The sequence below is a fragment of the Wyeomyia smithii genome, chromosome 1 (assembly GCF_029784165.1).
Source record: "Wyeomyia smithii strain HCP4-BCI-WySm-NY-G18 chromosome 1, ASM2978416v1, whole genome shotgun sequence".
NCBI lineage: Eukaryota > Metazoa > Arthropoda > Insecta > Diptera > Culicidae > Wyeomyia > Wyeomyia smithii.
Window position 1 is genome coordinate 34,875,855 of NC_073694.1, and position 21,825 is coordinate 34,897,679.

The 21,825-nt window shown below is 40.9% G+C and overlaps 2 protein-coding genes across 6 annotated transcripts in view; one reads left to right on the forward strand and one right to left on the reverse strand.

The window, feature by feature from the left end:
- The window catches only part of LOC129718389 (corticotropin-releasing factor-binding protein), a 70,791-nt gene extending 61,124 nt beyond the window's left edge, over positions 1 to 9,667 (forward strand). For all 5 annotated transcript variants that reach the window (XM_055669148.1, XM_055669147.1, XM_055669149.1 and 2 more), the window contains exon 6: positions 8,972 to 9,667. In XM_055669148.1, coding sequence (XP_055525123.1) covers positions 8,972 to 9,238 — 267 coding nt within the window. In that variant the 3' untranslated portion in view covers positions 9,239 to 9,667. The remainder of the gene's footprint in view (positions 1 to 8,971) is intronic.
- On the reverse strand, positions 9,509 to 11,889 carry LOC129718388 (sphingomyelin phosphodiesterase-like). Its single transcript, XM_055669146.1, has 3 exons — positions 11,576 to 11,889; positions 10,075 to 11,519; positions 9,509 to 10,012 (listed from the first exon to the last, which is right to left on the reverse strand). Exons 1-3 carry the CDS (start codon positions 11,706 to 11,708, stop codon positions 9,677 to 9,679), a joined length of 1,914 nt encoding a protein of 637 aa, XP_055525121.1. The 5' UTR covers positions 11,709 to 11,889; the 3' UTR covers positions 9,509 to 9,676.
- Positions 11,890 to 21,825: the final 9,936 nt, after the last annotated feature.

Sequence of the window (21,825 nt, forward strand, 5' to 3'; positions counted from 1 at the left end):
CAGCTCAATGGTGTAAACGAGAGGGGTTGAGTGTAAATCCATCCAAAACAACTATTGTTCCTTTCACTCGAAAAAGGAAATACATGATTCCTAAATTGCGATTGGAAGGCACCGATATCAAGGCCACAAACGCCCTATGGGTATGCAGCAGAGCCATTGGAAAAAGCTGGGGTCTCAAACCCAGCAAGATACACTGGATATATAAAACAATAATCATACACAGAATAACCTACGCCTCGTTAGTTTGGTGGCCCAAAACCACTGAAACATCTACTCAAGCTAAGCTAGGTAAAATCCAAAGGTTGGCCTGTGCATCCATTTGTGGAGCTATGAGAAGCACTCCATCAAAAGCCCTAGATGCAATACTTCACCTTCTTCCACTTCATCAGGTGGTTCAACTAGAAGCGGAAAAAAGTGCTCTAAGGCTAAATCGACAGTGCAACCTAAAAGAAGGAGATCTAACAGGACACCTGAGAATACTGAAAGATTTCCAAATAAATAATCTAATAAAAAGTAAGGAGGATTGGCTGGAGAGGAAACCAAATTTCGGAATTCCTTACAGAACAGTAGAGATAGAACGAGAAAGTTGGCAACAAGGTGGACCCACAATTCGGGATGGTTCACTTTGCTTCTACACAGACGGTTCTAAAATGAATGGTTCTGCGGGGGCGGGATTCACAGGACAAGGAATTAATAAATTTTTCCCATGGGACACTGGCCAACAGTATTCCAGGCGGAAATAAACGCGATAATAGAATGCACGAATTCGTGTCTGGAAAGAAATTATCGACACGCAAATATATGCATTTTCTGTGATAGTCAGGCAGCACTTAAAGGCCTGAACTCTTCTTTCTGCAACTCTAAACTAGTGTGGAAATGCATCCTGTCGCTCCGAAAGTTAGCTATGAAAAACCAGGTGAACTTATACTGGGTTCCTGGTCATTGTGGAATCGAAGGAAACGAGAAAGCCGACTTACTAGCCAGACAAGGGTCATCTACTAACTTTGTTGGCCCAGAACCTTTCTGTGGAATCTTCCCGAGCGCTCTGAAAGCTGAACTCGGTGAATGGGAAAAAGCGACCATCAAAGCAAACTGGGATGTCATAAGTGGATTACGACAATCGAAAAGATTCATAGAGCCAAATCGCGAGAAGAGCCTCGTGCTGCTCAGATTAAATAAGAAAGACTTGAGGACTTTCACAAGTCTTATTACAGGGCACTGTCCGAGTAAGCATCATCTCAAGAAGATAGGCAAACTTGATGATGATAAATGTCGCCTGTGTGGCATCGAAAGCGAAACTTCAGAACATCTACTCTGCGAATGCCGAGTATTAATACAACGCAGATTACGTATCTTCGGTAAGGGACACATAGAACCTACCGAAATTTGGAGGGAAAGTCCGGGTGAGGTAATAAACTTCATATGAAGTGCGTTGCCCAACTGGTATAAATGTGCAATGTAGTAAAGACTCGCCAAATAGTGATGTACTTGCTCGTACGCACTTAGAGTAAGGTGAAGCATACCACAATAGATCAAACAATGGTCGCAGTGGTTCAGTCTTCTACAAGGAAAAAAAAAAGGTTTGATTCCCACAACCTTGATTTTAATGACTACTCTTGTAGAGCATGCTAAAATGGATCCATTTCCGCAAAAAATTAGAAAACAGGACTTCTACATAGGACTGTAATGCGAATAGCGGCAGTAAGGGTGTTTAGACGTATTTTTTGTTCGTTTCTGGCATTTGGAAGTGTTTTTCGAGGTTTCTTGTTATTATTTGGCATCAGTTTCTTATTTTAGCCTCAAATCGCTCTTTGTTGATTCTGTACATAATTTGAGATTTCTGTATTTAAAACCAATTTTTTATGGATTTAAGGCGTGTTTCTGATTTTGTTTTTGTATGATTTTTTTTCTTTGGAAACTCTCTGTTTTTGTTGTTCTTAAAGTCAGATTTTCTATTTCAGAGTGACGCATTTCAACCTGTGATTCTTTTATTGTTACTTTGGATGCTGGGTATTGGATTTTCGAATATAAATTTCTGCCGATATAAATAATCTTCAATTTTCGATATTCGATTGTCCATTTTCTAATTGTGTACTGCTGTATGTTTGACGTAGAGCTGTGTCTTCAAGGAAGTACTATAGGAGCGTTAAATGAAAATTTAAATTCGTCCAAGAGTACTGCATCTCCTGCTAACTGCTTTCAGAATATGATTGTCTTCTTTTTCAGCCGCAACATAATACATCGTGTTATTTTGTTACGTGGCTGAGAGCTTCTTCGGACCAATGCCACTGTTTGTTAACACGAATTGCGATTCATGTTTCGAATATTCGTTTACATACGGCATAAAACCTCGTTGCGACTTGAAAAACTGAGGAAATGACATAATTTGCCAGAAAAAGGCGGAGCCACTTACAAGCAATGCTGCAAATTTTTATTGTCTTTGATAGATTTTCAGGTAAAACTGAAAGATACGAATATCAGTTTCAACACGAACGAGCAATCAGTTAACAGTGATAGTGCTGACAGGCAACGTTTCTGTAATTTCGCACACGCTTTGTTACTTTAGCGCCACAAGTACCCGGAAATATCTCTGACGTAGCGAGTAGTGCTTCCTCCAGGTTCAGGTTACCATTGATGAAGGCAGGAAAAAGAACGAGGAACTCGTAGCTCCAGTGGAGGCAACTGAGAAATAGATAACTAGAGGGCGACTGCATCCAAAGAAGACCAGACAAACGCACCTCGTTCACAGCGATCTGCTCTACGAGATAGGTTGCTAAGCGAATGAGACATTCCTCGGGGAAGGCGGCCCCCGGGAACACAAAGAAACGGCTGACTGTGCTACTCTCGAGGGATAGCACACCAAGCGGTTCAAGGTCCGCCGGAAAAACCGGCCGCAGTGGAGGCTGCGGAAAATTCTTGGGTTGCCGTAGTAGGTAGAAGCATGCGACGTGCCAAGATGGCAAAGCGGCCAAAAGATTTAAGAAGGTCAAGCAGGTGCAAAGGAGGGGGGACGCCCTTATATTGAAAACGAATAGATCTAAGTACTCATAAGTCTAAAAGTAGATGAGAGGCAAAACCCAGCTCAACGACCTTGGAATGGATGTGCGGAGCATCCACCGGTCGCGCACTGGCGAGTTGATACTTGAGCTGAGGAAAGACGCCAAGAACAAGGATGCTACCTTGTCTTAGTGTCGATGGCTGTTTGGTCTTAGTGCCGAAAGCTGAGAAACCACCAAGGTCTATATGCCCTATCTGTCTGCTGGAACCTGCGAGCAAGGTGCTTGAGAGGATTATCCTCAACAGACTTGTGAAGGGTGGCAAGCAACTAGTTCGGTTTGCGGAAGGGCTTTTTTTTACTTTTTCCGTCACCAAGACGGCTGACGTAGCACTCCAGCGTAGTGCTAGGACTTTTAACCGGATATATTCGTGATCCGGTTATCCGAAGCTAGGATCACGGATGTGTAAACGAATATTATTCGGATGTCCGGATATCCGGATACGGATAATCGAATAGTCGGATATCCAGTATATCCGAATATCCGGATTTTTTTCTGTCTTTTAGGCCCGTTCGAATGAAATGTAACGCAAAAAATGGCTTTTACCACAATCCCCCATCCCTTCGTAAGTAATTATTTGCATAATTTTCATTAAACTATGTTCGGATACAATATCCGGATATCCGACTATCCGAAAATCCGGATATCCTGTCGGGTAATATCCGGATATCCGGTTGATCCGGATTTTGGATATTTGTCGGATATCCAAGGTCGGATATCCGGATATTTTAATCCGGATAGTCCCAGCACTACTCTAGCGTGAGAAAAGCCTGTTAGCATCACGATCAAGGAGGATATAGATTGCTTCGAGCTGGTCTCGAAGTACGTTGCTGGTTTAACAAGCCAGTCGTCGTAGATTCGTGTTTCGGCTCGGGAAATACTAATATGTGCCAGTAGGATCGCAGCGCTAGCCCCGCAATCGTCCTATACACTTAACAGTTGGCTGCGAAGTCTGTGTGTAATAAACAGAAGGTCGAATTCTGAATCGGAATGTAGCACAGTACCAAGACCAAGATTACTTCGATCAACGTGACTCAAGGGGCATACGAGGTACAGGTTATCAGATGGCAGCGGGAATGGTCCAATTCCGCGATGAGTAGATGGACGCATTCCAAAGGTATCTGGAAGGGTTGAGAAGCGCCATGGTTTAGTAAACTTCCATCTGAAACAGGTCCTGTCAAATCACAGCTGCTCCAGGCAGTATCTACACAGGTTCGGGCACTCGGGGTCCCCCATGTGTTCCTAGTGCGTGGATGTGGAGGGGACCGCTAAGCATGCCTTCTTCGTTTGCCCTCGCGTATGCCTATTGGAGACGAACATTTTTGTTTGGGAATGTGTTCATAGGAAACTATAATTGTTCAGTTATGACTTAGTCCTGTTAGCTCTTTGTGGTGCTTTCTCAAGGTCGGCAAACAACTTTCGGGGGACTTATGCAACTCAACGACTTACCGTTAGTGAAGCAAAACTACCTAGAAACGTTCAGGAAAGGGTAACTGGCTCTTTATAAAATAGGAAAAATCATGTCATAAACCATTTTGCCTTTCCCCTAGAAAGGTATAGCAATCACTGGAAAAACACAAGGTATAAAAGTGCTCCAAAGGGTCGAATCTCGTATATCAATCGACTTAGTTTGACGAGCTGAGCATTTTCTGTATGTGTGTGTGTGTGTATGTGTGTGTGTGTATGTGTGGGTGTATGTAACGCTCTCCCAATCTCACTCGATTTTCTAAGAGATGGCTGGACCGATCTTCATGAAATTAATTGCAAATGAGAGGTCTAGATGCCCCATAAGACCCTATTGAATTTCATTACAATCGGATTTTTAGTTTAGAGGTTATGTTTAAAAATGTGAAAATCACTAAACATCATTATCTCAGAAACTACTCAACCGATTTTAACAAAATTAATTTTAAATGAACGAGCTACTTAAAAATCCTTAACTTTTGAGTTTCATGAAGATTGAACGTGTGGTTCAGAAGTCATTTAAAGAAACATGTACTGGAAAGTGTTTTATCTCACTCATGTTTCTCAGAGATGGCTGAACCGATTTCCACAAAATCAGTGTCATTTGGAAGGTCTAATAACCCCATAAGACCCTATTGATTTTTTTTGCAATCGGACTATTACTTTGCCTGTTATGTTTAAAAATGTGAAATCAAGCTATGAAAAGAAACATATTCCGAAGAACACATAAACTCACTCTTTTTTCTCAGAGATGGCCGAACCGATTTTCACGAAATTAGTGTCAAATGAAAGCTCTAGCTGACTCATAACACCCTATTGAATTTGACTGTAATCGGTCTGTTACTTTGTGAGTGATGTATCAAAATATGAAAATCACGAAACTTCATTATCTCAGAAAGTACGCAACCAATTTGATCAATTGTATTATCACATGAACAGGCCAGTTAAGGGTTAACTGATGAATTATGATTTAACACGTGGTTTCAAAGTTTGGCTGCCCTATACGTTCCCATTTCATTTGATTATAATCGAACTAAGCAACCGTTATGTATTAAATTGTTAATAAAACAACGAAATTCTATCATCTCAAAGATTACACGACTTATTTGAACATGACTAGTGTCATACGAAATAGTCATCTCTCAAACTTACAAATAACAAACTTCATAAGAATTTGATATGTGGTTCAAAAGTTATGGAAAGAAAAGAAATTCAAAGGCTATTTGAAACTATACCTGCTTTGATCAATATATGTGGCCACAATATAATTCAAATGTGGTATCGTACCATTTGAATGTTCCCGGTATCGCTCGTGATTGAATTGTTCGAAATTAAGATATTTTTATTTCGCTATTTATTGAGCATTCACATTACGTCAAATTTCATTTTTGTACTTCTATTACAACATCATTATTTTAGAACCCAAAAAGTGAATACACATTTTTGGATTGAAGCGTTCATGTAAATCTATTTTTACAAATAATGAGTTTGAATGAGAAAGGCTGGGTCTGACCGCTAGGTGGATTAATTTAGGTTTTTTCCTAACCATCGATGTACCGCTAAACGACGAACGTTGGTGCCCATTGATAAACGATGCGCAACAGGAGAGGAGAGGGACATACTTCAACGACTCGCGTACCGGTCGACGTCGATTGTTCTGAAGAATCACACGGCTTACATGGGATGCCAGTCAGTAGAATCACACAGCTCACACAGAAGATCCGCCGCAGCGGAGTGCAAGGCCTCAAAGTCACGTGAACTGTATCCAAAAACGCCCACGTATTCGAACGGCGGTACAGGTGTAAGCGCAGGGAAGTTGATTCCGGCCCTCCGTAGTCGCCCCATGACGGACGTCGATCCCCGGCTCCGGTATAGATGGCACTCTGGCTTGACCGCCAGCTAACTTGTCACCATTTTTTCCAATTGCTGGCTATCACCTTTTCCAAGTTTACGGCTTCACTCAACTTCCTAATTATCTTCTTCAAGGGTTATTTCAAGACTATCCCTTCTCGATCTTCATGTTTTCGATCTTACATTTGTCGCTCTCGCACTCTCTTTTATTACCCGGATATCAGATACCAGTTTTTCGTGCAGTTGTTGAAGTGGTATAATCTTTTTCTGGATCGTTTTGTAAAGGGGTGGGTAATTTAGTGCGGACTTTTTGCCGTCTTTTATCATTGTGGTTTTTTCGTTACAAATATATCTTGTGGTTATAACCGTTTAAGAAATGAGACTGTCCTTTCTCCGAGATATACATTACGGATGCTTTAGTGCCTCCGTGTTAAACCTCAACATCTGCTCTGAATGTTACAGGGTAAACACCGGAGGTCTTTTTTAGGCCATTTGGACAGTGCCCCCTCACTTCCCAAAACGGACGTGAACATCGAACATTTTTACGCAATTTCTACGACGCCTAATTATCTGTTGAAAAATTTTACGGACAAGTTCATTTAGTAAACAAAAAAAAAAAAACTAACGGCAATTACCAGCAAAAAAAGCCTAACATTTAACTCTACACAAACCACACCAAAACGACTCATATTCGGTAAAGCTCCATTTAAAAAAAAAATCCGGTTACAAAACGTCGGGTTGTTCAATTTCAAAACTGATGACGTGGTTGGATAGATTTTGCTACACTTTTCCCTTTGGGAGGAATGATGCAGTAGCGAGAATCATTCCAAAAAACATCAAACGAAAACTTTTCTAGCATTTTTCGATGGATTTCTTGATATTATTCGACGATTTACATCACGGTGGGTTACGCAAAGCGTAGTCATAAATCTCTCTGGGTACACTTGTTTCGATGTTTCCAATTTAGGTCATAGGGCGATAGACGTATTTTCGAAGATGGGTCTCAGCGCTTTCAGATATTACGAGTCTTTAACATCGCGACCTATCTTGGGGATGAATCCCTGTTGTTGGTTTGCTTTTTGAAACTATCGAACAGAAGTGAAGATTAAAGTGCAGCTTTAGACCTAGTAGAACTATGATCTGTCACACGATCTACACTGAGACGCGAAAAATTGTCAATAAAGTAATTGTAAAGAGATGGGTTCACACTTTGGGGTACTAACAATGAGTTTATTCCGACGGGACCAGTCAACGAAAGAATTGGGCAAGCTTTACCAGTTTTCGACCGAGCAAACAACAATATACAGTTAAAGAATAACGTGAATAGAAGTGGGCCGAGGTTGCTTCCCTGTGGTACCCTGGAAGTACTGGAAACCGCTGAGGAGACACACGGGTAAAGTCGCACCCGATGGATTCCTTCAGCTGAGCACGAGTTTAACCAATTTTTCGACGGAAGTTTTTCGACGACATGTGCAGCACATAGACGCGATTTTCAAAGGATAAAAAAGTCACCTCAGCTCGGACGCTCCAATCCATGCTGATCAATTGAAATAGGTTTAGTTTCTCAAGTGATTCAAAATTACTTTACTCAGAAAAATCTCGAATAAAATGAACACCGCCGAGAGACTGGTAATACCACGATAGTTTCAAGGTTTCTTCCAGATTCTGGGAAATTATCTTGTTCAAAAAATGCATTATAAATGGCTACCGAAGAATCGACTACACCAACAGAACACCACTGTCGAAATCCAACCCGGCTCAGGAACAAGCGAATTCTTGAGTCTTTTCGTTGCTGAAGCTACCATAGCTCATTAACTATGAAAGTGGACAAATCCTAGAAGTCAGCAGGGGAACAGAGACAGCTCAGATTCCGTATCGACATCAATAATTGTCCTCTGTACAAAGACTGGCGTGAAGTGTTTCGCAAACATTTCACACGCCTCATCAGGGGATGTTGACTGCTCAGAATCAAGGCTAATGTTGGACGGAATGCTCCCTCCTCGTTTTTTCTATTACCCCAAAACTTCGAGAGTAACGCCGTCAATTCGAACTCTGAATTTTTAGCTGCCTGTAATACAAGGTACTCCAAGTAGGGCATCGTTTAGAGGAAATCGCCATGATGTCAACATCAGCGCATTCAGTGACAAGAGCTCTGTTCTGATTCTTAATTATTGATGTTGGATTTCAGACTTAAAATGTTGAATTTTATTTTTTGGATTTAGGATTTTCTTTATAAATGCTGATAGTTATTTTTATTTTCAATTTACTTCTAAATTTTGAGTTTAAGATATTTGAATTAAACTTTGATATTTTCTATTGATGATGATTTTTGATTCTGTTGATGATTAATTATCAATTGCTGATATCCAAGTTATTTTTTAGACGGACTTCGGTAAAATCACTATGAATCTTTATAAACGTTTTTTAAGTATTCATTGAAGCTTTTTAAAGGTTTGACTGGAGGCCGTCTGAGGGTGGTACTGGGCACTAGAGGGTTGATTTTCATTTTAAATTAAAGGCGATGAATTTTTGATTTTGAATATTAAGTGTTATACTTAACTAATCAAATATTCACTAATTTCTCGAATTTTTTTCACCAGTGCGATCGATTGGATGCAGCGGATAAACTGGACATCGGCGGCTCAACCGGGCTGGACTCAACTCACATGGACCTATCGAGCTCGGTATGCGGCAAAAGTGGCGAGCTCGGTCCGGAACAGGCGATTTTCTGTGGCACATCGACGGTTCGGCTGATTTCCAGCGGTCGGTACGCGAACCAGGCCCGGATTGCCGTCCGGCTGGCAGAGGAAAACGACATCCCGTTGGCTACCGTGCTCTGTGACATGAGGCGGAAGAAGAGGAAGTAAAAAAAACCTGTGTCCGGCAATGAAGTGCAATGGTTTGCAGCAGTACACAAAATCTGTAAAATAGTGAAATGCAAAATATGATCTCACTGTGTGTTTTTTGATGGGTCGATTGCGTAGGTAACGAACCATTTGGTATAGGGACAATTAATGTGCAGACTACACTGTTAGAGATTTAGCTATTACTCACTTTTCTACTGCATTTTATCTTGCTCTTGGGGAGACTTCTCTACTTTGTGCCAGGAAGGGAAAACAGCAAAAATGCAAGTGAAATTCAGAGAACAAAAACGAGCCGATATTTATTTAAGGTGTATCAAAATCAACATAAAATAACAGTAAATGAAACTAGAAAACAATGCACAGGAATATACATGCATCATGCGTAGAGAACTACAGAGAAATAAAAGAAATGAATGTTAACTTTGACAGCCATCGGGCGTTTTAATTACGGGAACCAGCCGCAAGAAGGCGCTCACAGGCGGCGTCATCGCCATACTCGGCCCGAGCTAGATCACAGAAGGTCTCCCGGAGGCAGCTTTGATCGCAGCCGGCTGCCAGCAGAGGATCGGCCAGTTTCTGCTTTAGCTGCCAATACTGCAGCAATTCGGCCTCGGAGTCGGCAAGTTTTCCTAGCAAACCGTCGATAGATTTTGGGCTGAGGTCACTTAAACCGTAGTGCTCTTTGAAGGTGTACGCCTTGAACCAGGCCGGCTTGCGGTCCGGATGTTGGTTGGCTTCGGTTAGGTTGTACAACCACGATTCGTGGTCGAGGATTTCCTACGGTTGAAAAAAAAAACTATACTTCAGTGTGTTCGATAAAAAAAAACCGTTCAACTCACAAATGTCGTGGGATCAGCGTAGAAGATTTTGTAGTTGGGGTTGAGTTGCGAGAAGGTAGTAGTGGAGCCTCCATTCCAGGCCACGTTAACCGCCGCGGTAGGGTCGGATTTCTTGTAGAACACGTTGAACTCATCGACATGCGAGTGGCCGTTAAACTGCCCCTGGATGATGTGTGCGAATCTTTCCACTATCTTGCGGTACTCTCTGGTCCAACCGATGTAGCAGTAGTTATCGTAGGAAGGCACGTGCCCTAGGATGTGAACTTTTTCGTCAGCCTTCTCCGCCGCCAGCAAAACATCGTGCAACCACTGAAGTTGATTGGTGAAGTAGTTATCGGTTAGGAAAAGCCAGCGATTGTAGTTGAAGCAAAAGTTATTATTGAGGCCAATGACTCGATGTCCTAGAGGGCTTAGTACGGTGTAGTAGCCCGCGTCTGCGAGAGTTGCACTGACATCCTCCGGAAGCCAATCTTTCCACTCCACGGCTACCAGATCGTACAAATACTTGGAGCTTAGTGTATTAGAAACGGTGTGAGGGGCGTACATATTCGACGGATGAGCTTCGTGATTCCCTAGAACGGGATAGAATGGAATCCCAGCAAATCGTTCCTTGAGTAGACGGTAAATTTTCTGCATCGAATCGATATTGGTTTCCAGCGTGGTATTCCAGGTGAAATGGTGAATGATGTCCCCAGTGAAGTAAACGGCATCGATTTTGGGATGTTCGGCACGAATTTGGTCCATAACATCAACTACGGCATGCCACGGGGTGTCACAAGCGTGATAATCTCCCCAGAATCCAGCTGCATTACTTGAATCGGCCGGATCAAGATCCGGTACGACGCGACAGCACGTCCCGGAACCACAATCGGCATTGATTCCGACAACGTATTCCGGATCGTAGTGAATGTCGGTGAGATGAACAATGGTCAGAGGTGTGTCGGTAGAAGCAGTGACCGACACTTTGGATGATTGTAAAACCTTCTCGGAAGGGCTAATATCCACTGACGGATATCGATCACTGAGAACATCCGAGCTGGTAGCGACACAATTTTCACCTTGATAGGTGATTTCACAAATTCTATACACCGTTGGTAGTGCGTTATCTAATAGCTCCAACATGTACAGAATCATATCTGCGTTAAGTTCAACGTGACCTTCGCAGATGTACGGTTTCATGTTGTAAAGATTGCAAATATCCTTAGCCAATTTGACCAGAACTGCCTTCTCCTTGTCCACAGTTTCTTTGTATATTTCGAGAAAGGTGTAACTGGCTGACAAACACTGCAGACACAGTTTCGTATTTTTCGCGTGGGGCATCTCATCTAGCGTGATTTTCATTTGACTGGACTTGATAAGATCCAACAATCGATCAAAGTTTGTGGAAGTTTGATTAGTGGTTTGGAAGTGCTTGAATTCCTCCAGGAATTCAACCAAATATTGTTCTAAAAAGAAAACAAAATAATTCTTTGTTGTAATGAGAATATTGTTTCGAACTCACCGATTTGCACTTCCACCGTTGCATCTTCACAAACTAAATTGCCCTTCTGACAAAGAGTATTATCTCTTTCGACAATAGATTTACCCTGCGATCCTATTAGGTAAACTGCAAGAGCAAATAACAATGGTTTCATTTCGATGCCTGGCTTGAAGCACGATGTTTCGAGCACTACTGAACAGCTGCCCGTAGTTTTCGGCTGTTCTTAAAGCTTGAGCTTGTTGATGAGAGAATATTACAGAATCCACCGGTGATTGATTTGAGAGCAGTGCTGATAACAGAACCCCGAAATGAATACCTACTGTCTGTGCTGTACCGTTTGTGAAGGTATCTTATCGATTTAATTGCCTCGTGTGAGAATAATGACATAATAAAATGGACGGGCCGTAAGATGCTGTCTGTACACGGTTGCCGCAAGAGTGGAGATAGGAACTTACTTTTTTATTTATTCAAATTAAGGGGATGCTAGTGCATGTCTTTTTCACTGATTAATATTATTTCAGTAATTTTATAGCATCAAAAACAAATATTTAAATTTTCTTCGTGAAAATTTGCCGATCAGACTTTGGCAAATTTTGCATTTCAAGTAAATTTACGAATTCTGTGGGAGAGTTAACAGTAACCTCTTGGATCGTAACAGAATACACTGATTTGTACGAAAGCAATTATTAATCCATTAATTTCCCATTGCAGCTATTTATTTAAATTCATCTCCTCGATGGCAGTAGAAATTGAGGAAAAACAGTTAAATTCGACATTAAATGTTACTGGAACCAACTAAATTGAACAAAAAAATCAATTAGAGAAAAAATATTTTTTACTAAACATAGACCGTTAAGCATCAAAAACGTCTGTTGTGTTACGAAACGATAGTGGATACTCCGTTTAACAGTCCTGTTTATAACCTTCACACCGTTCAAAAACGATTGATTACTTTTTGGAATGTTCTTTATCTAGTGACGTATAGCTTTTAACCATAGATTTTTTTTTATCTACCTGACAAGCGCCATGACAAGGAATAGATTGAAAGTGGTCCAGAGCTGCCAAGGTTTGGGCAGTCCGTCAGGCGCCGACCCGCTATCGAATGCAGCGGCCTCCTACATCCGAACAGCTATTCTACAGGTCAATTCATCGCTAGGGGATATTTCTTAGTTTAGTTGTCTAGCGGCCATCATCTAATTAGGACGCTAGCTTAGGCAAGTTTTATATTGGGCACTACACTATAAACATCGCAGCCCAGTGACCAAAGCGGAATTCTATTGCGGTAGTAAACATTGTTTAGTTATTACAAATTTCTATAACTAGTTACTACCGCAATTGTATTTCTACAAACAATATGTGAAATAAACGCAATCAAATCGAAATAACAAGCTATAATCAAAAAATATAATCGAAAAGTTGTAAGCACAGTCACATTTATCAGGGTTTCATGTCTTTAAGCATGTCGTCGTGCAAAACAGTCTAAACTATCGTAGTATAATCTTATTATGTATAGACTACTAGCTGCTTAAAATTTATGTCGGAAGCCTTCTATCATGTGCTAAACCACACATTCCTGAGTATTGGTATGGCTTCTATCTCGTTAGTAAAAAACTTACTGCAGCTCTTTTCAAACTGGAGCTTGGATTGTAAGTGGACACAATTTGAAAGCCATAATTAGATTGTGTTGATCTTGCTATACTATTGGCGAAACATTGAAAGTCTTGGAGTTCCATCTCACCTTGTGGGCTGGACGAAATCAAATCGCACAAATCGATCTTTTACGGCGAAATGGGGAAATGCAGAGTGCTACAGTCAGGCTTGGTATTATCCTCAATATGTGAGAAGAGTAGAGTGAATTTTCACCGTTTACTTCCTGTCCAGTATAAGTGCTGCTTGTAGTAATTTTTGCACTACACTTTTTTTTGTTTTGTGTTGTGATTCTGTTGCTCGCAGAAAAACTAACACACTTGCTGCTTACGCACCAGCTGAGCGAAACAAGAGTGGTGAATCACTCTACAGAGAATACACAGAAGAACGCCGCGGTGTGCACTGCTGAGATAAATTTGATAGCATTCGAAGAGCAGACATGCGTAATAGGCGGCTGGATTTATTTTGCGTAGAGCTACGTTTTACTTTAGCATACCACATAGGACTGTGAATTGGAAAGCAATTATCCAAAAGAGGGCGATATTTGTCCCTTTTTAAATGCTTAAAAATCGGCTTGTTTTCAACCGATTTTCATCATCCTAGCAGTAATCGATCGGAAAATTATACCAAATGCAGAAAAATGTTGTTTAATTTTGCAAGCAATTGTACTATTGAAAATTTCCAAGCCTCGTTAAAACGAAAATTAAGTCCTCTGATTGGTCGCTTGCTGGCTCTCCCTGAAAAGGTGGACAGAATAGTATACCTGTTGTGTAGTTATTGAGCGTAATGTCCTTTCGTGTGAGAAAGCTTACATCAGTTTGTTATCTTCAGGGAGAGATTTTTCAGATTTCGCCGCGGTGTTTTTTTTTTTGCATGCTTCTCAGATACACACGATTCGATTTCTCGCCAAGCAAGTACGTTGCTTTGCCCACCGGTGTGCGAGCAGTTGTTTTCGCAGAGGAAGATAATCTCCAGATGAAGTAATCGAACAGATTTGACAAAAGTGCAAAAGAGTTGTTTTGTAGCTTAAAAAAGTCATTTTTTTCATAAATCACGTTTAGACAACCTGAAAACAATATTTTAGAAAATCGAAACCTCGAATCTTTTTGCATTTTCCATTCTAGAGAGCTTGAAATGGCTTGAAGCGTTGGTTTCATAAGTTCAAAAGACAGGTTTTTTGATGCTTAACAACTTTGCCGAGGACACCGAAAAGCTAAAATGTTCCAAAAAAATGCTACAGCTGTTTAGAATTGAGTATGTCTACAAGTCGGCAGACCGATAGTGTTGGCAGAAAAATTGATTTTTAGCATTGAAGCGTTGAATCGACATACTCAACTTTGATCAGCATTTTTTTTGGGACAACCTAGCTCATTAGTGTCCACAACAAAGTTGTAAAGCATCTTAGATACTATACTTTAACGCAGAGTAGTGCATTATTAAAGCGTCATTGAGCTCTCTAAGAAGGTAAATACTAAAAGTACGTTTTCCCATACAAATTTTCTTGCATTTTGGAAATACAATTCACTAAGCGGAGACAAGACCAATTGAGTTCCGGTAAGTTTAGACGATACCAGCAGAGAAATTCAACGGCGCATTATGGCAGGAAATCGTGCATACTTTGGTCTCCGGAGGACGCTCCGATCGAGTAGAATTCGTCGCCGCACCAAGTTAACCATCTACAAGACTCTGATCAGACCGGTAGTCCTCTACGGGCATGAGACATGGACTATGCTTGTGGAGAACCAACGCGCCCTTGCGGTCTTCGAGCGGAAGGTGTTGCGTACCATCTTCGGTGGACTGCAGATGGAAAACGGAGTGTGGAGAAGGCGAATGAACCACGAACTGCAGGAGCTGCTTGGGGAGCCATCTATCGTCCACACCGCTAAGATAGGCAAGTTGCGGTGGGCTGGGCATGTTGTAAGGATGTCAGACGACAGCCCGGTAAAGATGGTTCTTGAAACCAATCCGTCAGGGACGAGACGGAGAGGTGCACAGCGGGCAAGGTGGATCGATCAGGTGGAAGACGACTTGCGGACCCTACGCAGACTGCAGAGCTGGCGAACTGCAGCCATGGACCGAGTGGAATGGAGACGACTCTTACGTACAGCAAAGGCCACACCACGGCTTGGGACTGTTTGGTAAGGTAAGGTAAGTTTAGCATTGTTTGGGATCCCAAAATGGAACCACAAAAGTTTGGTTCGGAAAAATCGAGCTCTTTGACCCATCCTACTATATATGGTGTTTTGATGATATACGGATCCCGAAAGTTGTAACAGAAGTGCTCTTCCACAATTTGCTACAGTTTGATTTCCCCACGGTACTGTAAAGTTTGATGTTGTACTTTTTCAACCTAATTATACAGTTGAATCCCGCTAAAACGACATTTGTTATAACGACAAATCTCGCTATAGTGACATTTTCAAAGGTCCCTCTGTTTTATACTAGAACTATTCGTTTTATTGCGACATTTCGCTGTTACGACCTTCCTCTATACAGTAAGCTTTTCATACACCATGTGTAGAATATGTGTATTTTATTCTGGAATGCATTCATGTCACCTTCATTTCTTATTTCCAAAAAAAAATAATTCATATCGTCGGAATAAATTAACACTTTCAGTTTTTTGAGAATAGGGGAAATGTCTTTAACGTATAAGATAAAGAGTATAGGTCCTAAGTGAGAGTCTTGGGGGCACCAGAAGTGATTAGAATCGGATTTGAGTTATGTAACTCAGGGAAGTTACGTTGGTCCATTGTTTTTTTGTATTTTTCAACGATAACTGTCTAGTTTTGACACTAGGGTGGTGGTTGCAGATTTATTTCTTCCGGATGTTGTGTCAACCTCAAACGATGGATACTCGGTTGCTATGATTGCAAAATGTTTTCAACAGAGCCATTGGAGTTGTTTACTGGGTAACTGGCGATAAGACTAAGAGTACCGTTTTGATTCAAACTTCGAACAATCTCAAACTTCGAACACTTCAGAATAAAAATCGAATTTGTATAGCTAGTGTAATAAAAAAAGTATAATTATCATATACCATTTTGTTCATTGTAAAGTCCTTTTTCCAGTGATGTTTAACATTTCACTGAAGGACCTCTTCCTGGAAATCAGTAGGCGTTGAAAAAATTGACAGTCAGTATTTTTCGTTTGGACTCGCCCTCTTAGCCGTTGGCGTTAAAGTGTGCTGTTATTTCGATTCAGTTGTTTCAACAGTTTTGATTCGTTTTTTCTAATATTTGTGGTTTTTGGACATTAGTAAGGTAAATATTTGTTAAAACAGAATATTGATGTAGTGATTCATGCCAAATTTCGGGAATTTAAGGAAAATTAAAGTGTTCGGAATTTGAATCACATTTAAAAACAATGATTCATATTTCGAACATTTAACAATCATTTCTGTTTTAGGAAAATATATCGCAAATATGGAGTTTCCTGATCGTAAATCGTAAATGTATTGAACATGCTTTGGGTGCGATTAGAGCTGGGGCGTCTCTGCGTTCTGCTGCGAAACAGTATAATGTGAGTACGACAAAACTCTTTGAATGTAAACATCATTTTGAACGGAGAAATGTTGTTGGAAAACCTAAATTTTCACGCCTGAAGAGGAAGTTGAAATCGTCGATTGGGTGGAAGAGATGGCTGCAGCAGGACTTCCGATTTGTAAAGAAATTTTAAAAATAAGCGTCGGACAATATGCAAAACGAGTCGATAGGCCTAATATATTCTTATCCGGAACCCCATAACGAGGCTGGGTACAAAGATTTTTGAGACGTCATTAAATCCATATTAAATTCTCCGAACCGCATTTTTAATATGGATGAAAGCGCGTTCGAAATGGCAGTAAGTGCTAGAAAAAAGAAAGTGTTAGCTAAGAAAGGAACCAAAAATGTACAATCAGTCCAGGGAAACTCGGCTCGTGAGTCCTACACCGTACTTATGGCTGGAGTAGCTGCTGGCATCTTGGTGCCTCCTCTCGTTTTGTTCCCATTTAAAGAACGACTGTCGAAGGAAATTATTCGAAGTGTTCCAAAAGGATGGGGTGTTGGGCGTACAGATAGTGGTTGGATGAACTCTGGAGTCTTTTATGAATATATGGCAAATGTATTCTACCCGTGGCAGAAGGAATCAAAAAATGAATTTCCTGTTGTGATCTTTGCCGATGGCCATCGTTCTCATGCGACTTATGAAGCCGTGATGTTCTGTAAAGAGCATCAAATCATTCTGATATGTTTACCGCCAAATTCAACACACTTTATTCAGCCATTAGATGTGTCTTTTTTCAAGCCAATGAAAGCAGCATGGGATACTGAACTTACCAAATGGAGGTTCAACAAAGGTGGAGCAACAATCACGAAACCGGATTTTGCGCCTCTTCTATAAAAATCTATCAATTCGATGGATCATGTTGGTACCACACTAGTTAACGGCTTCAGAAAGTGTGGCTTAGTGCCTTGTAATGCTGAATGCATAAATTACGCGCCATTTCCAGATCCGTATTATTTAACTGAGCAGAGAAAACGAGATATAGTCGTTCCTATGAATACTTCTCAATCAACAGAAGGAAACATGCCATCGTCAATTTTTTTCAAAGAAATAAACCGCAGACTTTCACCAGAAACTTAGCATAAATGTGAGATACAAAAATATAATCTTTTTTGGACTGGCGACCCTGAAACAACACATTTGTTCAATTTTTGGAGTAAGGTCAAGCATGAAGCCGAAGGTTTACCAGAGTATTATGAAATTGATCCTACGTTGATTGGTTTGGATCTAGCAGTTGATATCGACGAAAGCTCTACTTCAAATTTAGCAAAAAATTGTACACTAGAAGCAACAGGTATTATGACAATTTTTCTTGAAAGCATTCAATAATAATTGTGCAATTATTTCAAATCAGACGATTGAAATAAATGATGGAAATCAGTCACGGTTTGTTAATCAGTTGTGCTTGTCAGAGAACATGCAGGATGATATTGGTATAGTTGACTGTAATTGTAAGCAGAAAAAAAAACAACTTTCATTCGATGATATTAATTTACTCAATGTTTCCATGTAGATAACCTTTTAGTAAATCACGTCTCATCCGATTCAATTTTAATCGATAACGACCCAATTTACGATTTAGGTATTTTTATTTTACAGCAATAAATATGTTGGACGTTCATGAAATATGATCCATTTTAAGCAAATGTAGATATAACAGCGAATCACCAAAATCAATCCGAATCGGTCGATCAAGATTATATTACTAGCTAAAATAAAAAAAAATTGTATTATTCAATTTATAAATTTATTTATATCACTGCTTCCAAGAATTTCATGAAAATCTGTTAGCACCGCAATTCAATTTAAGAGTTGGGTGCAATGTCTGTCCAATAAAATGAAAGGTTTAGTTCAAACATCCTATTAGGCCCATTAGGCCTGATATTGACTTTGTTTTTAATATTTAATTCCATTCGTAAGATAGATTTTCCGATAAACGTTTCAATTCGTGAAACGCAAATTTTGTGATTGTAAAGGGCCCATGAAATTTTATTGCGAGACAAATGTTTGCTTTTTTGCGACATAGCAAGGGTGTTCGAAGTTTGAGACAGAAGTGTTCGGAGTTTGAATCACGACCTAAAGGTGTTCGAAGTTGGAATCGAATCAGAACTTTTTTATATCCCTATTTTTACGTAAAAACCAGTATGTATTTTGTTTAACAAAGTCTCATTGCAATAATAATAAAATTACCAAGGTGTTGAACCTTTCAAACCGATAGAAAACATTACTTGGGTACATTTCTCAATGAATAAAGTTACAACATAGCTTAAGTGTTCGAAATTTGATGCAACACGGTACATATAGTCAAAAAGGTGCAGAGTTGATCATCGACGTAACGTTTTCAGGCCCAGGACTGATTACAAACTGGAGGGATCACGATGGCTACACCAATATCGGCTGGTCTAAGTGGCAAGCGACGGCTTAAGCCAACGCTCCAACCATCCGCGGGTGAAAGACATCGCATTTAAATACCGAGGTAGAGCTCCGTGCAGCATTGGGATCTACAGAGCGATCTCCAGCGAAGGAAGCGACAGCGATTGTTCCTATTGTCGGAGGCTGGGAAACTGGGATGGGTGACCCGTCAGTGTATAGACCTATCTATCTGCTAAACACGACGGGTGAGTGCTTGACAGGATTGCCTTCAAAAGACTAGTGAAGTACTCGGAGAGTGTAAACGGTCTCAAGGCCGGCAGTATCCATTCGGAAAATATCCCGATATCGCGATTATCGTACAAAACTAAAAATTCTAATATTTTCTGTGTTCGAAATTTGAAATGTCCGTGCACATGCGCGAGTGACGGCAAGCGAGTGGCAGTTTTCAACGTCAGATCTTATACCTTTCTTTCTCCTTTCTTCTGTTTCACAAATACATCGCGAGCAAAGATGAAAATAATCGTGTGTATGGCAACTCTGATCGCGAAGGATGCATGTGAAAGCGAAGAGTAGCATTGCCAAGTCTTTATCCCTTCCCGATTCCTTACTACTACCCACTCGGGAAAAAAGTGTAATGCTGTTCCTGAACGGTCTTGCAGGTAACCAGTTTGGTTTCCAGGAGGGTATCGCTGTACAAGATCCTTGAAACTTACTTCCATAATCGAGTTAACAACACGGAGGAGGGTCTGAAGTGTGTCCCAATCACCGCAGGAGTATCGCAAGGTTTCATTCTGGGCTCGATGTTGTGGAATGTCATGTACGAAGGGGTGTTGAAACTAAAGTTCCCTGTATAGATTGTGATCGTTGACTTTGCGGACGATAAGAGTGTCTAAACGACTACTGCACCGCTATCTCGAATGATGCCGAATAGCTGCTATAAAAGTTATCGTGGTAAACTGGAAAGTGTCTAGGTAGATGTACCTGAAGGTTGCGAGTGCGTATCCTACAGTGTCACTCGATGCATTCTGCATCCTATCTGCGCCGGTCAGCATCTTCATTAAGCAGGACGAAGATGGCTTCAACCATCATCTTCGATGGTCAGAGAACAGCGGGAGGGTTCATTTCCGCGAAGGGTAGATGAACGCACCGACTAATCCTGGTAGTACCTGGATGGGTCGAGAGGCGCAACAGAGAAGTGAACCTCCATCTGACACAGATTTTGTTAGCCCATGATTGCTTCAGGCAGTATCTACACAGGTACGGGCACGCGGGGTTCCCGGGTGTTCCAAGTAGGTGGATGCGGAAGAGGCCATTGAGCGTGGTATCTCCGTATGCCCTCGTTTTATGCGTGCGAGGAGCGACATGATGGTAGTGAGTGGGTCAGATATTAGTCCAGACAACCTCATCCGGGAGATTTGAGAAGACTCGGACATCTGGAACGCAGTTTGCGCAGCTGCCTCACAGAACTTCCTGGAGCTACAACGTGTGTTGAGGGTCAACCATCAACAGGAAAATGTGGGTACACAGACAAGCTCTACGGCTATCGATTATTATTCATATAAACTTAATCTGCAGGATTAACGTCCGATTTTATCCCGCAGATACCAATGTTTTTGAACTGATGAATGATAAAACCGACGTCAAGGCGAGCTTCCCGTAGCTTCTAAAGCTACTGTTCCTTACCGCCCGACACAAGTTTGATGTTCCGGGGGAAATAAGGAAGCAGAAACTTTCAAAGTTTGCCAAAAAATACATGATTTGGCGAGCGATCTACTCATGTGGTAAGCTGAATGCGTCGTTCGAGACTACCACGACTGTAAACGGGTTGATCTACCTCAAGAAATGTCTAGAGAAGCCTCCGCTTCCTCTGTTGAAGCAACACGAAGGCCCTACGATCCTCTGGCCGGATCTAGCTTCGTGCCAGTATTCAAATTATGTCCGGGAGTGGTACGAAGCCGACGGGATCACTTTCGTACCCAAGGTCATGAACCCCCCAACGCACTGGGAACTGAGGTCCCTCGAAAAATGCTGAACTTTTATGAAGCAGGCACTATGGAAGCATCCCAAAGAGGTCAAATCTGAACATGAAAATAATGGGTTCGAGCTTACTAAAGGGTTATATTTTTTTGTTTGAAAGTTTGAAAAGGATCGGTCAACTAGGTAATTCTCTATAGCATTTTTCCATGATGCAACTTGATCTTTGGGTAAATTTTATCTTCTTCAATCGTGTTTCGTTGGACGGTAATACGTTAAGCTTGTATAACTCTCCTCAGCGCTCGTACATTGTTTATGTGTGAGGGAAATTGCTGAGTGAGATGAACGCTTCATGCTTCATACTAGCTACAAGCATTTTTATATTATATTTTCATTAGCACCAAATTCTTCTTACATGTTGTGCACATATAGAATTGGGTAAAATTCCTTCTGTGTCACTAGATTTACTGCATTTTTTTCGTGAAAATATATTAAATACCAAAGATGAAAAAAAAATGATGCAGTAATGCGGTGTATAATGTAAAGACATTCCTTTATCACAGTCCATCAATGAACATGCATGAAGATGAAATACTGCGATTGTTAAGCCAGCTGAGTGGACCAGATGATCAAACAAAGAATAATTAATAATCACTTTCCGAAGCGTTTCTGCCCAGCTCAAGGTATAAATGGATGCCTTCACTGTTCAGTGAGAGCAGAAAAAAGAAATA